This window comes from Strix uralensis, chromosome 19, assembly GCF_047716275.1.
Source record: "Strix uralensis isolate ZFMK-TIS-50842 chromosome 19, bStrUra1, whole genome shotgun sequence".
NCBI lineage: Eukaryota > Metazoa > Chordata > Aves > Strigiformes > Strigidae > Strix > Strix uralensis.
In genome coordinates this window covers 4,126,819-4,144,007 of record NC_133990.1, presented here as the reverse complement: position 1 = coordinate 4,144,007, position 17,189 = coordinate 4,126,819, and the positions used below count along the sequence as shown (strand labels likewise).

At 48.1% G+C, this 17,189-nt stretch overlaps 1 protein-coding gene across 1 annotated transcript in view; it reads left to right on the top strand.

Annotated features, from left to right (window-relative positions):
- Positions 1–17,189, top strand: part of SEPTIN9 (septin 9) — a 144,806-nt gene that overhangs the window by 20,092 nt on the left and 107,525 nt on the right. Inside the window, exon 2 of the mRNA XM_074888845.1 lies at positions 5,918–5,974. Coding sequence (XP_074744946.1) covers positions 5,918–5,974 — 57 coding nt within the window. The remainder of the gene's footprint in view (positions 1–5,917; positions 5,975–17,189) is intronic.

The window sequence follows — 17,189 nt, the reverse complement described above, 5'->3', positions numbered from 1 at the left end:
TTTGGTGCCAGAGATATCTGATCCAGAATGAAACCATGTACATGGGTTGAAGGTTTTCTTTCTAGCTGTGCTCAGCTTCTTTGTACAGAGTCTCTATTACACAGAATCTGGAAAAGTGTCTTTTATTCGTTGGGGCATGTTTCTGATTAGTGCTGGAAATGAACATGGATTTTTCCCTTTTTTTTTTTTTTAACATATTCCTTTTGAGGTTAATGTTGCAAGTGGATTTCAAGTTAATGGAAGCGAAGCTGTAATTGTGTGGTTCATTGGACTCAGGCTTGAAGCAACAGAGATTCTTCTTCCTCTGCTACTCTGCAAACAGATGTCTCTCCCTTACAGTCCCCAGCTCCCCCAGAGCCCCTCTGTCCCCAGCTGTCTCCAGTGTCACCCACAGATCCATGTGCAGGGCTCTACCTCTGAAGGTGATGATGTCCTGTGTCATCGTTAAAACTGCAGCTCAATCTTCAGCAGCTGGTCTGGTATGTTGGAGAAGCCACTGAGTTGGTGGTTGTGCAGTGTGGATCAAAGCATGTATGAGTTATCCTGTTAACAGGTCCAGGTCTCGTTACTGGTGAAGTCTTCTCCAGCCACTTTAGATAAGGAGCTTTTAGAGCTTGTTTATGTGAAGCAGGATGAAATACAGTTGCCGGTGAAGGCGGTTCTCTTGCCTGCTGCCTGTATAGTGCCTGTGAAGGAGGTAAAACGAGATAGATTTCACACCCTGTATGGTCCTAAGAGTGTTGTGATGGATACGCACATCCTAAAAGGGAGCAAAGAACCCAGCAGTCTGCACTGGTACCTGTGCCAGCTCTGCATCTGCTGCAGGGCAAAGTGACGTCCTTGCTGTCATCTTACATCCTCCCTGGCTGACAGCGGGGTGGCTTCAGGAGACAACAAAGGGCAGGATGGATTAGAGGAGGTGGGGCTGGGCACCTCTGCAGTGCACCGGCTGGTGCAGATCCTGCCCTGGAGGGAGCCAACTCTAAATGTCGGCCTTTTAAAAACTGCTGGTGTTGTGTAGGTGCTGTAGACACCTCCGAAGTGTTGTTCTGCTGAGGGGTCTCCCACCACCCCACTGCCAAAGTTGGTGAAGTCTAGGGATGGGTCCCTGGGATGGATCCCTGACTTGGCCCAGACCTGTACACCCCAGGAGAGAGCTCTGGGGAGCCGGGAGTATGGAAGTGTCCATAGGAGGAATCTGGTCTTGGTCTGGTCTTGGATGGAGACATCTCCAGTGCTGTCTGGACACCCTGCTGCATTTGTGCTGGGTGAAGAAGGAAGCTGAATTATCTGATCTCAGACCCACTGGTAAATAGATTTAACAGAAGCAAGGGTCATGCTGGCTGCTCAGATCAGCTGGTGCCGCTTTGCTGACTGCAGCACAGTGTGGGATGTCTCCTGCTAGTTTTGGCCCATCCCTTTCCTACACGACCTTTGTTTGGTTTGGGTTCTTTTGTTTGTTTGTTTTTTGTTTTTACTAGACTGTGTAGAGAGAGCAAGTTCCTGGGTTACATCCTCCATTGTTTGTCTTCACTCTGTGGTTTCTATTGAAAATGGAAATCGCTCATTTTTTCTTTTGATTTTTACATCGTATGAGTGCAGTGGTGTGGATCACTTACCGTGAGGGGAAAATAAATCTCAAGTGGCCTGTCTCATTACTATTACATACATCCATATAAAGTTTGGGGTGTATCATGCAAAAACTCTGACGTGTTTTGGAGAATGTACATGTTGACCGTATTGGAGGTGAACATCTCTGGCTGTTCCCTTGTTACCTCAAGGTCCAGGTTCAGAAGAGTCAGCTAGAAAAGTCCCACTGTAGCAAGGACAGTTTCTCCAGACAGGCTGGATTCAGTCTTGGTGCTGCCCTGCACCATGTCTGCATCAGGGCAAGTATCTATAAGATGCTTCCGTTTCAGTACTGGAATGCTTTACATCTATGGTGTGTTATATCAGCAGCTGCAAGAAGGATAAAATAGTAGAACATTTGGTCCAATAGTTTCTGGAGGGAGTGATTTAAACGTGAGCCTGGCTGGGATATCGCTTGTGCTGACACAACCCAGTTGGAGTGATTCTTGGCTTCAGCAGTTGTGAAGGAGACCCCAGTGAAGCCCGGTGTCCTTCGGTGCTGCTGCCTTTCTGCTGTGCCATGTGGTTCCAGCCTGTGGATCTGGAGGGAATTAGTCGTTGATTATAAAAAGTGAAAAAATATTGCTCAGTCAGTGAGCCAAGGTGAGGTTAAGCTCTGCAAATGTTATAACTTTGTCCTGCTGCGGCATATCCGCTGGGTTGAATGAACTGTTCTTGGATTGACTGATTTTAACTGTTGGACTCTTCCATTTTGAAGTCATTCTGCCAGGGATGTGGGGAAGCATTCCTAATTTCAGCTAAATAAAGCATATTTCATTATGTTTCTTAGTCCAGTGCGCTACAATGAATTTATAGCATGGCTTGAGGGCATTTGAACTCCGTTAAGAGGGAAGACTCATAGACACTGTGTCTGGGGTGGAAACCTTTGATTTTCATTTCACAGCCCCACGGCCCAAACTCGGGGCTCAGCCTGCTGCTTCCACACTATAAATAGAGGTAACCCCAGAACACGCTCGGCACGCCGATGCTCTCTGGTCCTGCCCACACTGCCGGCTTCCTGGCAGTGTGTTCAGAGCAGCATATTTTTAGCTGTTGCTTTCTCTTTTTTTTTTTTTTTGTTTTGTTTTTGACAGATCTTCTCCTCTTGTCTTGCCAGGCTGCCAGCTTTCCCTGCTGTTTATCTGCTTTCCAGGATTGTGTCTGGATCCTCCCTCAGTGGAGGGGCAGTGGGACATCACAGATAGCAGGCTTGGCTTGAACTCCACAGTGCTCCTTCCTCTTTCCAGATTTGCTGTTAAGGCATGGGACAGCCTCTATGAATTTCTTGTTTGCGCCTTATTTTCCCTTTTGTTGAAAGGGGATTAACAGCATTACTATATATTATTAATGTTGTTAACAGGGATTGAAGCAACAGCTGTCAGAAGAACTTCCCTCTAATGCTGTCTCCAATACAGAGCAGATCAATTCAGCTTGTCCACCTCTGGGTTTACCTATTTTAAAAGGGTGTGAACAGTAATTAGAGATCCCCAGAGAAAACTTGTGAGACAGGGCAGATAAGCAAATTCTCAGAAATGTTTGCATAAAAGGTACAGGCTCAGCCGGGGTATGGATGCTCTGATGGCTGTGCTGCATTGGATGCTCCAAGTCCTATGTGTGTTTTTCCACTGGAGTCGTTGCTAAAGGGAATAAAGCCTATTTCCTATGTGCAATCCTGTCCAAGCTTGTAAGCTCCTCGCTCTGCTTCCGTCCTGCTTTGCCGCAGACTGAATGAAGTCTTTGAACATAAAAGGATGTATTTAACTAGCTCAGCATGGCTGCATATCTGCGTTCTTCAGCATGCCATCCATAAGGGACTTTTTCTCTCATTTTTGAGCAATTATAAAAGCCAGATTTCAACACCGCACCTTGCCCGCACGCAGACAAAGCAGAGGTGTTCGTTCTCTGCAAGGAGCTGAGCCAGCACTCGAGTGCTCTTGCAGCTTGTCCGAAGAAGTGCTATTTAAAACTCTAGTGAGCAGAGGAAATACGTGTTTTCATTCTTGCTAGTGTCCAGAGAAGCAGTAGACACTTAGAGGGGAGAAAATAGTTAAAAAAACAAAAAACACCAAAACAGGGACTGGGTTTAATAGAAAAAATAGTATGTTTAAAATTTATAATGCTGGTTATAGTGCCCAAGCTCATAGAAACTTCAGCCCTTCTCTCGCTGTCAGTAATGGAAACTGCATGCTGAGTGACGTGTGTAGCAGCAGTCTGCCCCGTTGCAATGCAGATGAAGCTCTTGAAGACAGACTGGGTGTTCTTGCCTGCAGGTGGACAGTCCCGGCCCTATTTTTGGCCCTTTGTCTGGTGGTGCTCTTTGGGGGGCAGAGCTGAGGCGGGGGCTGGCTCCGGGTGGTGCTGGCTGGGCGTTCTCCCTGTGCCGCCGCGGCCGGGCAGCACCACCATTTCCCTGGGATCGGCCCTGTGGTTCAGCCAGGTGACGTTGTAGGCACAGAGACTTTTTATATTAGAAGAGGAAAGGGAGAGAGAAAATGCACAGACATATGTGTGTGTGTATATATATATAAGCAGAGGGTTCTGAGCATGAGACACTTTTTCCATGTTGAGTTGCCAGGCAGCTCTTTTCCCTTCCCTCCTTCCATCCCAGGGCTCATTGGTATGAAAGTTTTCCTGCCTTTTATATATTTTCTCTTTCTTTTTTTTTTTTTTTTTTTTTTTTTTGTATGATGCACTCTTCCAGCTGACAAGGTTTGTAAGCTTGTGGCTATGTTACAAATCACAGTTTCACAGTTTAGGGGTGTTCTGCATCTTAAATTGGTGCTGATTTAATCCCTTTGCTTATTGTCCAACAGATCTGGTAGATGGTGAGAAGATAGTTTAAATAATACAACTGAACAACATCACCCTAAAAATCTGGGAGTTTCTTACCTGTTTGCAGGGTAGAAATCCTGATTCAAAATATAGGTGTGCTCAGATGGGGTGTGTATTGACCTGAGGAGCCTCCATGTCTCTGTTCGAAAGCTCGACAGCTCCAGCATCTGGTGTCTGAGATGATGGACACCACCCTAGAGCTGTTGTTCATCCAGCAGGACCCACCAGAGACTGAGGAGCTGCCAGACCTTCTGGGAATCCTCATGTCAGGACATGCCAGCGTTTGGGGCAGTTTCAGAGAATAGCATCCCACGTGAGGTGGTTTGCTGCATTTATTGTGTCTGCTAAGGAAAGAGAAACTGAGGCACTAATCAACTTATGGTTTCTGCATATGGCTAGGTTTTAACCAAAGGCTTGTTAAGGTGAATTCTGGCTTTTGCTGAGTTTTTGGCATACCTGGGAAACAAGTGTTGTGGCAATCACCACTTTACAAATAGGCAGCTGGGATGGCAGAGAAATTAAATGAGTTGCTGATGGATTAGAAATGTTGCTGTAGCCAGCAGGTCCTGCTGGCTTGCCTGGAGTTCGGGAGGCAGGCAGGTGTCTGAGAGTTCCTGATTACTTTCTGCAGTGGGCATGGGAATGGAGGAAACAGGTGTGTCTGGGGTTTATCTTTCAAAGTAATGTATGATGCAGGGTAGGTTAAGATGTCCTGTCTTTCTCCAGCACAGTGCATGTGCTACATTAACCACGTGCTACCCCAAAGAGTATGATGAATACTTTTTCATTAAAAAAGATGGAGCACAATCTGGATTGCTGTCTTCTGGTTTAGCATCTGCCTGGAATATGCAATGCATCCCATGTTTCAGCTGGTCTAACTCCACAACAGGGTTCTCATACAGGATGCTGGGTGCAATCTAGCCAGAAAGTAGTCACCCCTTGCTTTCCTGCCATGTTGAACACAGGAGCCGCTGCTGTCCTTGCAGCCGAGCTGGCTGGAGAGGCCAGGCACCTTGGGGAAGTGGTCTCTTTGCAGGAGCCTGTTTGCTGAGAGCTCTGCCAGTGCAGGACATATGCTGGTCCTTAAATTCCTGTGCTTTCCTCTCTCAGCAAGGAAACCTGTCTCTGGAAGTGCTACACTTGTCTCTAGGATAAAATATCCTGGACCGAGAGGTCCCACTTAATGGTTTCAGAAGTTCTCTCTGGTGTTTCTGGAAACCCTAAATACATTTGTGGGTTTGATATGTTTGAATAATAACGTTTGACATCTTCAGGGAAAGGTGGAGGTCTCTCCTCACGTGATTCGGTCATCCTTTGATTGCAGAGATGATTGTGTATAGTAGATTGCCAACAGAAAATGTGCCTCACCAGAAGTAGAGTCATAGCAGGGAGATTGCTCCACGTACTGTATTCACATGAACTCCTTTGGCCCATTCAGTCCTTCTTCTTGCTTTAGGAATCAGCCGGACCTCCAGCGGGAGACTTCGGAGACTCAGTGACCAGACGAGTCCAAGTAAGTTGCATGAATTTCTCTCTTTGAAACTTCCTCATCCAATAAAAAAAAAAAAAAGTAAAATTGACAGAATGCAAGAGGTAACTCTCAGAAATCACATCGCCTGCCTCCTGTCCGCTGGCCATGGTTTGAAAGGCAAAGCTGGCTGCTAATAAATGCAGAGCTCTCTACGTTATAGAGAGTGAGCAGTATATATAAAAAAAGAGCAGTGTGTATATATATTTTTTAAAAACCCAAAATATGAAAAGAGAGAGCAGTATAAAATAAAAGATTCATTACTTACTGAATAATGGATCCAGAGAGAATAATTAGAGAGCCCCATCTCAATTCAAGGGGTCTAACACAGGGCAACAGAAAGTAAGAATGGCCTGAGGTTGAAATACAGCTCTAGTAATTAGCAGCTCTTTCATACTCTCCTTAGCTATTATTTTTTATTGGATGTGGAGATTTATGGATTATATGTGCTTGTGACTAAATTTACACTCCTAATTGCAGCTTAATGTTTCTGAAACTGTTTCTGATTCATAAGGAAGTATGTGGGAGGGTTTCTTTCTTGGAAAAAGGTGTTTTCCAGCCTCAGGAAAGCAGCAGCAGAAGTCTTGGTGCTTGCGAGGACCCGAGTCCACGTGCTTCGCTTGCATGTGTGTGCCACAGGTTGGGATTGCCTAGGGACAGAGACACATCCCTGGTGCTCACCTGCATTGACCTGTCCCAAATTATCCCCTGCGAATAGAAAATTTCACTGTTCTCCTCTGAAATACTCAAAAGGAAGCTGAGACAGCCCGTTTCTGGGCTTTTCCTTTTAATGGCCCCTTTGCTGGCTGTGCTAGCCGCTCCGATGGACCTGTTGCTGCTCCACAGTTCAAACGCCTGTGGGAAGCGTCTGTCTCCAGAATCGGGGTCCCTTGTATATCACAGACATTCATCTTTCTTAGCAGGTGCTCTGCTGCAGTTGAAGCCTTCCTTCACATTGCCTTCTGAGATATGTGACCTCCCCTTGGCATTGCCCCCTGATTTTCTCTGGGATGCTGACAGTTGTCTCTGCTGCTTGCTGCAATCAGCCTGTCCCCCCAAGAACCCCACTCGTGTCCTCGACACCCTGATTGGGACACGGTTGGTTCAGGGCTTCCATCCGCTCCCATCCCCTTGGATTCTCTGTCACTCACAGTTGCTCCCTCCGGGCTCAATTTGCTATTTCAATTCATCTTCTCAGCCCCCATATCCTGTCTCAGCTCCCAGATGTACTTATCAAAACAGTTGTTTTCAGCTTTTCCCTCTGTGTGGGTGGGAAGGGAAAGCCACCCTCAGGATGCCTTCCTGGAGCAGTGACTTCAGCGCTTTGCTGTATCAAGGCATCAGCACATCTGGAATGAGGTTTAGTCACAGACGTCCAGTAAGCATGTGCTTAACCGCCCTGGGAGCTGTGACACTGCCTGCCTGGCCCCCATCAAACGCTAGGGATAAGCACAGGGACAGGAATTCACATTATGGCTTAGACAAGGGTGACACGGCACACCGTGACGCTGTCCTGCTGCTGGGACACTTGCTGCTTTGCATCTGGAGCTTCACAGCCATGCGCTGTCACCATCTCCAACCCTAATGTTGTGATGTATCAGTGAGAGAATGTAAATATGGTCAGACTTGGCCACTGCACCCCAAACTAATGTCAAATGGCAGGAAAATGCATTGAGTGATAATTTAGCGTGAGGTCGTGGTATTGGTCTGTGTGCTCAAGCTTCCCGTCAGAGCTGGTTCAGTCCAGAAGAACCGAGCTGCATTTTAAAGCTGATGCTACAAAACTCGGCCACCAGCGCAGGAGCTGGTAGTTTTGAACTGAAGTGCATGTTTATCTTCTGCATGTGCAAAAACAAAGTTGCAGTCTCAGCTCTGGCACCGCATGTTTTCGTATATGTATGTTCAAGGACAGAAAGGGGAATTGGTACAGCTCCAAAGGTAACTGGAGTGTAGAGAATCTAAATTGAAAGACACAGCGCATTTGTTCAAGCTTGTTTTCTTTAGACTCTAATTATATACTTTTCCACTTTTTTGGTGAGAGACCTTTTAAATTTTAATATTTTTTTTCAAGTTAAAATCAAATGAGCAGCTGAGTGCTTCAGTTTACATTGCAGTAAATATTTATGACTCCGTATAACTGCAGCTCAATTTCCCCTTGTTTTGGGTCCAAATTTTCCTCTCTGCACATCTGGCCTTGCACCCAGAAGCTTTTATTCCTGTAAAAGATAAATTGGGGTTGGGATGACTGAGCAGTGGTTGCAAGTGAAGCACTGCAGAAGGGGGTTGCGTTGGGCTCTTTTCCACCCCAAAGAAAGAAGTGACATGCATTTCCATAGCCACCAGCTCTTGGGATCTAGACAGCTACACAGTCATCCACACGCCCCGTATTGCCTTGGGGCATGCAGTGATGGTAGGAACCTGGGGATCTGATGTTGACCTCTCTTGGAAACCTTATTCTGTGACTCCTCTTGATTTTTATTGTCCCTTTGAAAGTGGTTGTATGGCACTGACATTCAGCACTGCTTAGTGAGCAGCAATTCCAGGGCTTTGGAGATGCGGTTTTTGTTTTGTACAGGCCTGCTGCATAGTCCCAGTTAAGACAGTGAGGTGGGACTTGTCTAAGCTGGTCAATGTTGAGAGCTGAAGACTATCAGAAAGTATCTGAGAACACTTACTTTAGAATGGGAAGAACAAGATTTTTGGAGGAACCCATATCCCCGTAGGATTATAGGGGACCGTAATTTCTTTAGGTAGTTACATTTAGGGATATGTGAATCCTATGCTGTGTCTCAGTCTGTTTTTCTTTGGCTGCAAAAGTGGAGTTCGTATCATGCATACCTGAGGAATGCCCTGGGAAGAGGGAGATGCTGGGTTAAGACGGTGTTCAGTTGTCACACAGTTGTTACCAGGGCTCTGGCTATATGAAGAGATGTCACAGTTATTGGTGTAGAAAAAACTGCTGATGTCCAGCACCCTGGAGGTGCTGAGCTAAACCTAGCCAGGGCCCATTCAGTGGAAGACACGTGGAGCTGAGCTCACCGCTTGCTCCCTCTTTTCCACAGCATTGCTAGTCATGTCAGTCCTCACCCCCTGCATCTCAGGATGGGCTGGCTCAGGCTGTGGCTCACCACGGATGGAAGCACCATCCTGGGGTGCAGCCTGATAACGGGAGCTGGAAGGACCTCAGCTCAAGGACTGGAAGGACAAGGAAGATATCTGGGTCTTGACACTGTCCCCCCTTGATTAGTATGTGGGACCATGCCTGTAAGGTTGAGTTCTGTGAGTGGTTTGGAGGCTCTGTTCAACATGCAATTAGACACAGGCAGAGAAAGAGGAGAGGAGTGGGAAGAAGCCCTTTATAAAAGGCTCCATCAGAGTTCAGAATCGCAGCCTCTAAAACGCCACCGTCACCTGATGTGGGTAGCTTAGGGCAGTATTTTTGAAGAGTTAAGAACGGTGTGTCAGGGAAGTTACTCCCACTTTGTTTTCCTACAACTATACCTGATAAATTTGAAAGTGAGAAATATTTGCTGACATTTGCCATCCAGAGCAGCGATGTGTTCCCCAGCTGGCCAGAAAACAGCCCCAGAGCAATTGGAGTGGAAGAAATCGGCATCGTATTCCTCTTGGGCAGCCAGCTGTGCTTTGTCCTTTGATTTGTTTCCAGCCTACAGTTCAGATTTTGCTAAGAGGAAGGAACTTCCCTGGCGGGGGTAATGCAGGAGGGTCCAGAAAAAGATAGAGTTTACCGATTTAGCTAAACCAGCATGTTTTTTCTGTGTAGGTGACCACAGGGAGGAGGATGCCTTCCAGTTGTGTTGCAGCAGAACTGCTCCTAGACCAGTGCTATTTGTGGGTCAGGTGCTTTGTTGGTGAGAGGTCCCAAAGGGGTGGGAGGGGAGCAGGTGCCTCATCTTTCCTGTTTCAGCCTTTGTCTGGCTGCAAGGCTGCCTGGAGCTGGCCTGAGCGGAGCAGCGGCAGGCTGCCAGGGCCAGCTGCAAGTCCAGGGCAGGCACAGCTTTTCCATCCAAAAAAGACAGGGCGCTAGCAGCCCCACTTCTGCATCATCAGCAGTTGGCTGAGGATCAACCACAACTTGTCTCGGTGCTTTTTGGAAGCACAGGGCATAATTTAGAGAGGCATGAAGCTCAAGGCCAGCTATCTGGGTTGCATTAGAAAGGGGCACTCACTGATGTCATGAAACCTTCATTGGGGCAGTTTGTCTCTTGGGTATAAAGCAGAGTGAGTCCTATGCCAGGCTGTTTGGTGTTTGCGCCAGCTTCAGCACCTTGTCCACCCTTTAGGTTTGATGGTGGTAGACAGAGCGGCCAGAAGCCACAGCGGGTGGACAAGTAGGACAAGTGAGATGGCTCAGAGGTGCTGGGCATGGTGTAAGCCTGGGAGCTTTTGCTTGGGGCATAAGCTCGGGGACCCTGTGCTGGTTTTGGCTGGATAGAGTTTCTTCATAGTAGCTAGTTTTTTCATAGCAGCTAGTGAGGGGCTGTGTTTTGGATTTGTGCTGAAAAGAGTGTTGATAACCCAGGGATGTTTTCGTTACTGCTGAGCAGGGCTTACACAGAGCCAAGGCCTTGTCTGCCTCTCACCCCACCCCACCAGCTGGGGGGGCACAAGGAGCTGGGAGGGGACACAGTCAGGACAGCTGACCCCAGCTGACCCCAGGGATATCCCACACCATACGGTGTCATGCTCAGCAGATAAACCTGGGGGAAGAAGAAGGAAGGGGGGGATGTTCGGAGTGACGGTGTTTGTCTTCCCAAGTCGGTGTTACGTGTGATGGAGCCCGGCTGTCCTGGCAATGGCTGAGCACCTGCCTGACCATGGGAAGTGGGGAGTGAATCCCTTGTTTTGCTTTGCTTGTGTGCGTGGCTTTTGCTTTACCTGTTAAACTGTCTTTATCTCAACCCATGTGTTTTCTCACCTTTACTTTTCCGATTCTCTCCCCCATCCCACCTGGGGGGAGTGAGCGAATGGCTGTGTGGGGCTGAGCTGCTGGCTGGGGTTACACCATGACAGATCCCGTTGATCATGATGGCACTGCACTGCCACGCTGCCCAGGGCGCCCAGGAGGTCTCTGCAGGAGCTGGTAGCTGGCATTAATAAAAGTGGAGAGAATATAGTCTTAAATGAAAATTTCAGCAAGAGAGTTCTTGTCTTACTTGTCTTGCACAGATAGTTCTTGTCTTATTTTACTTTTCCCCGGTTAAGCCTTGCATTTTCCCTTTAATAGTTATATTGATGTTCCCGTTTCATAATTGGGGGAAATAGAGCAGCAGAGAAGCTGAAAGCTGTGCCTTTGGCATTGCCTGTGAGTCTGGGGATCCTTCCCCATGGGCACTGAAATGAAAAGATGTGTGGCTGGGTGGGTGAAAGAGCTAAACATATATAGCTGTGGGCATAGCTTAAATTGGCATCATCACTTCAACAGGATCCACAGGATTTCAGCAGAATTCGCTAATTTGGGATGCTCCAAATTCATGCAGTGTGTTAAGAGTTGATATGGCAATAGATCTTGCTGTTTCCATCTCTTGATTTAGCACCTCGCCCTGAGGATCATCATTCCTCTTTACACCTGGAGTCTGTAAGAGAACACCTTTAGAAATTGGTTGATGTGAGGTTGCAGGTTAACCACAATAGCGGACATAAAAGAAATGTCAAAAGCCAGGGGCTCCCTAGTCGAGTGTACATGATTACTGTTATGTAAGCTAATTCAGAGTGCTATAAAAACCATTAGGTTTTTGAGTTTTGTTTGTTGTTTTTGTTTTTTGGTTTTTTTTCCCCCCCCAGGGAAACGCTGCCAGAGCTGTCACACATCTGCAGCTCAGACATGGGTACCCCCACTACACAGCGTAGCCCTCTACATGTAATCGTGGTATCTGGGCAAACTGAGTTTGGGAGCCCCTTCTGTAAACCTCAGTCCAGATTATCCTGACACTTATTCCATCCTTTTTAGTTTCCCATTGCCATACTGGGATCCAGGCTGTGAGTGTGGCACTTCTGGTCCAGCTGGAAGCCATGGGGATGCACATCTCTTTGCAGTATAATCTTTTTAACATAGACTGTGCCTTTCACCTTGTCAGAGCAGCAGAGGGGTTAACCAGAGAATTGTGGTTGCAGCCTCATTGCTTTGGATGTGTCCCTAGATGAGGTCATATGAATTTCTTTGGGCAGCCTCTATTCCCCTTTGTTTTTAGCACCACACTGGTCACCCCAGCTGCACGGATCTCCGTGCCAAAGAGCGTCCCCACGCACATGCACCTCTTGCTCCCCTCGGGCTCCCTAGTGACAAGCCCTCATTTGACATGTGTCCTCTTGGTCTTTCTCATCATGAGGGCGAAGCAGCAAAGGGTGAAGCTTGGTCACCAGCCAGCCTGGAGAGCCCCTTCTGCAGCAGCACGGCTCCACAGTTCCTCTGGAGGAAATCCCAGTTGCAGGCAACAAGAAGTTAAAGCAAAAAGGCTGCTCTCGATTCAGGTGCTTGGTTTCCTGCATGGACACACGAGGACTGTGCTTGCATAACACAGACACGTGGACTCCACTCTGCCTGGGAGAGTCCTGTGGGGCTCCCACGTGCTTCAAGCAGAGACGTGCATTACTTACAGTGAGTGAAGGAGCGTAGGCGCTTGTGTGCACAGCTACGGAATTAAGGGATAGTGATGGGTGCCCTGGGCCTGTTTGCTATTGAAGGGATGCTCTGAGCACTGCTTTGTTGTCCTGTTCCTTTACAAAACCTGTGATTCATCTCCAGTCTTATGTATAGTCTCTTTTAGTCCCAAAAGGCTACCGGACAGTGCAGGTGAGTAGGTAGATCTCTTGATGCTTTCTTCATACAGCACCTGACACTATGGGCTCTGGTGTGAGGAAACCAGAGACAATGAAATATAAATCAGTAGTTCAGGAATGACCGGTGATATAATGCTCTGTAATGTTTGGAGGCTTTAGCTGCTGACTGTTTTAAGATCATGATATTCCTCACTGGAATCTGAGAGGGGTTTGTTGATGAGTCCTGACAAGGTCCACAGGGTTCTCCCAAGGAAAGGGGATGTAGAAGTGCAGAGTGCCAGGAGCAGTAGTCACTGAACGAGGTTATTTGTTGGCTTGGGACCAGGCCTCTCTGGAGTAAGCTTCTAACGCCCCTTCACAAGAACCACACATCAGCTGCAGCAGAGAGGAGGTGGGAGAGCAGGGAAGGGGAGTGACAGTGGCACATGATTTTATCTCATTTGTCTCATTGCATTGTGAAGGATGGAGTCAAAAAAACCCCAGAGCTCTAGAGGAGAGCACAGTGTCTAGGGAGAGAGAAATATGTTTGTTATCACCTCTGTCAGCCCCAGCCCATGTCCTGTGAGGGGCATGGCCACGCTGGGACGTGGCTGACCCAAGGTGCCTGTGCAGGAGCTGGTGGAGCAGGCAGGGAGGAGCCCTCCTGGGGCTGGGGAGTGGAGGGACACACTTCCAGCCAAAGTGTCAACAGGCACTGGAGGAGTGGGGTAGCTATGGAAGTGTGTGTGTGGGGTGCAGTGTCTGATGCCCTTTCCCTTAGAAACAGGGGAAAAATGAACCAGAGGAGGAAGGAGGGCTGGTGTGTCTGGACCTGGTCTGTATGTGCTAGCTCATGCAGTGCTGGTCACCTAAGCAGCTGTGTGTGGTCACATTTCTCTCGGTTGAATACATGCATCTCTCTGTGGTGTTTATTTTTTTTGTCTTTTTGTTGCTGAAATGTCAGTTTGCAAATTGCTCTTGGGCTTGTTGGCAGACCAGCTCGTGGCTGCTCAACTTTCCCTCTTCCCCTCAAAGTCTGGTGTCCCTCATCACGTGGGTAGAGACAAATTCCCGAGCCCTGGCTGCCCACCACAGGCATCCTCAGAGCCTCCAAGGCCGGCGCATCCGGCGGTGGCTAGCGTTTACCAAAACCCCTAATTGTACCTTAGGCAGAGAGCACCGATTTACTCCTTGCTATATTTATCTTGTGTCTAGGACTGCAAAAGAGACAGGAGCACAGCCTTTCATGCCCTCTGTTGCAGAGAGATGACTTGTTTGTAAGGCAACTCTGCAGTTGGGTTAGTGGATAAAGCGCTGTAGATGTTCAGGGCTGCCCTGCAAAGCGTAAAGTCTCTCTGCTGAAATTTTGGTGGCTGTGAAAGCAATGAGTGAGGTCCAAGAAAAGAACTAGTAGCAAGAGGCTTTCCTGACTGACTGACTTGGTTTCAGTTTTTTGTAGTTTAATATCTGGTCAAAAGCATGTTACGGTGCTCAGTGAAGTGTCCAGGCCTGGATAATTCTGTTGCTGAATGAAAATAGTGTCTGCTGCCCAATTCTGGAGCATTTTCTCCCCTTCATTGGATAGGCCCTTCTTCAGCAATGGGGACTTAAGACAAGGTAAGCCAACGGGGGTGTCCTCTTGCTGCATCACACCAAAGCAGCATCTCTCTGTTGTGTTGCAGTACAGTAACACAGTGAAATCCATGCAGACAGAGCCCCTTGCCCGTAGCTGCCCCAATAGAAATATTTTGAAAATCCCTGTGTTTAGAGATTCACCTAAAGAAGGTGAAACAAATATCTCAGCAGGTCTGTCCTCAGCTGAGGTCTCCCCTCCATGCCAGAGGGGCTGCTTCAACACCCAGGAGCAGAGTGTTGCTTCCCAGAAGCCTGTCCTGCCTGTGTGTAAAGTGCCTAGAATTTGTGCAGCTTTTCAACCAAGCCGGTTGCTGCTGTTGTGCCGGTGATGTGCAGGGAGCTGGGCTCACTGTGCTGTGGCTGGGGTAGCTCTGGGACTCCTTGGGGCACGCTGTTCTGAGGATGGTGGAGGGGAGCAGTGTGTAATGCAACCTGTGTCCTACCTTATTAAATAAACCCAGAAAAAAGAACCCAAAGGTGTTTGCAGGGCTTGGTGCAATCTTTCCTCCTTTACTCTGCCTTCTTGCAAGACCCAAGTGGTAACTCTCTTGAAGACTTTGCTCCTTGATAGCTCTTTCTGCCAGGGAGGAGCTGTTGCAGTGACCTACCCAGGAAGCAGAAGGCTGTAGAGCAAATGGGTAGTGTTCAAAAGAAGAGCAAATACAGCAACACTATTGGTAACCCTGCCTTCCTGCAGCAACTGCTTGGTGGGCTATGACCACAGACCTTCAGGTATGGAGTAACATCCACACACACACATTTTGGGGATTCAGGCAGTGAGTTGTGGAAGATAGAGCATTGAGAGGGCAAGGCTGATGGTAGGGAAGAGTCTGGGAAGGAAAACATAAAGGGAGGATTGTGGAAGAGTTAATATTTATCTGAGACTCTCTGTGCTCTCCCGGGAGGGTGAGCTCCAGTCCTCCTGCCTCGCCTTTCACTCTGCACTGCCAGCTGCTATTAATACTTCAGCACATGAGTGTTAAAGCGTGAGCAGAAAGCCCGGGGAGGATATGCAAGGGATTTCCGGCAGTTTGAGGCTTTCAGGCAGAGAAGTTGAGAGCCAGCAAGAAGGAGAGCTCTAACAGGGGCTCTCCTTAAAGATACATCCCTCCACGGGATGGGGCCGAACCCAGGGAGACTTGTGTAGACATCATCTCAAGGGGCTGCGTGGGCTTGGGCAGGAGGGGTGATGCTCTGCTGCTATTTTAGCAATCCCCTGCTGCAACGGTCATACATGCTTCTGGGTGGTGATGTACTCTGTCCTGGGCATGATCTTTGGCTTGGGAAAAGTAATAACTTGGGAGGATCTATGTTCCTCTGTGTTGAACAAATAGAGGTTTTCATAAGAAATAACCAGGGAGGGTCAAAATAGTGCTTGGCAGCAAATGTGGAGCAGCTAAGACCTGCGGTCCAGGGCAGGGCAGCTCCATGTCTGCCCAGCTGGGAGAAGGGGGGTGGAGGAGGGGGGAGGCAAATTAAAAATAACTGGCAAAGAGCAGGGCAGCAGCATTCAGAGGGTAAGTGCCTCCCTTGGAAAGAGGGGGATCTTCTTGATTTGATGGGTTGGTTTTTTTTTTAATGAAAAGGAGAATGTTAGCCAGCATTTTCTTTCTACCCTGTCCTCAAAGCTCATATAAATGTAAATGAAAGGTTCTTGGAGCAGTCAGCAGAGGCTCAGATACTGTCATCTGCTGGCTGGGTCCAGCCTGGGGGTAAATGGCATAGAGGGAATATAATGGAGTAACACTTGATTGCACTGTTGGAGTTTGGACCTGTATTTCCTCATGTGAAAATGCTTCACTGAACAGAATTTGATTTAGGTATGCTCCGCTCTGCTGCGTTGTCCTCCCCCTCTGTACTCTCCTCCCAGCTCACCAGCACTGCAGATAGCTGAGCTTGTGAAAGAACTAGTTGAATCCCCATTTTTCCTGCCTCTCCAGGCCCTGGAGGTCTTTGGCTGCTCTGGCTGCTTCCCGGCACCTTTGTCAATGCAGTTTGAACCTCTGATCCCTGCACGGACTTGCAGTGTTCATCCTTTCCAGCTCGCTCAGCAGCAGGGCTGGGGTTGCAAGGTGATACCTGGCTGGTTTGCTAAAAGCCTGGTAGAAGTGGCTGTCTGTGACTGTGGGACTGCAAGTGAGAACTACGTAGAAAAGCAAGTAACTCTTCTGTTGGATGAAATGCCACAGGAAGATAATCGCAGCATAAACATAAAGACAAAGAATTGCAAATAGCATCTACCTGAATACTTGCAGGTGTCTGTACCACGGTGGCCGCTGCTGTGGTTGGTGACAGTGTCAATAGTCTTAAATCCCCTCCTGGCTGCCCACTGATATCCTGGGCTCTGTGGCATGTCCACAGTTGGGGGTGAGCTTGTGCTGTCTTCACAACACCTTCCCTGCTTATCTACAAGTTCGTGCACAACAAGCACTTTACTGCTTAGCAAAGGACTTGGGCATTGCTGTGCTAGCCTAGGAAAGGTGAGAGAGGGAGAAAATTCAAACTGAGCCTGGAGCAGGGTTTGGTTTACTTTCTTGTGATTTCCTTCCTTGCTTTCTCTGCACCTGGCAGTGCTTCCTGCTGGCTGCCACCCGTGGTAATGTTTAAACCTGCGAGGTGGGGCGAGGGAAAGCGTGTGCACCCCTGTGCCAGCCTCGGCAAGCATGGGGTGCTGGCGCAGCAGGGCTCTTGCTTTGTTTCAGCTTCTTGTTTGCAAATGGAAACGGGGTTTATCTTTATGGCAGAGGGTGGTAGTTTCCAAAAAGTTGCTCTTGCCTCTTCCCTC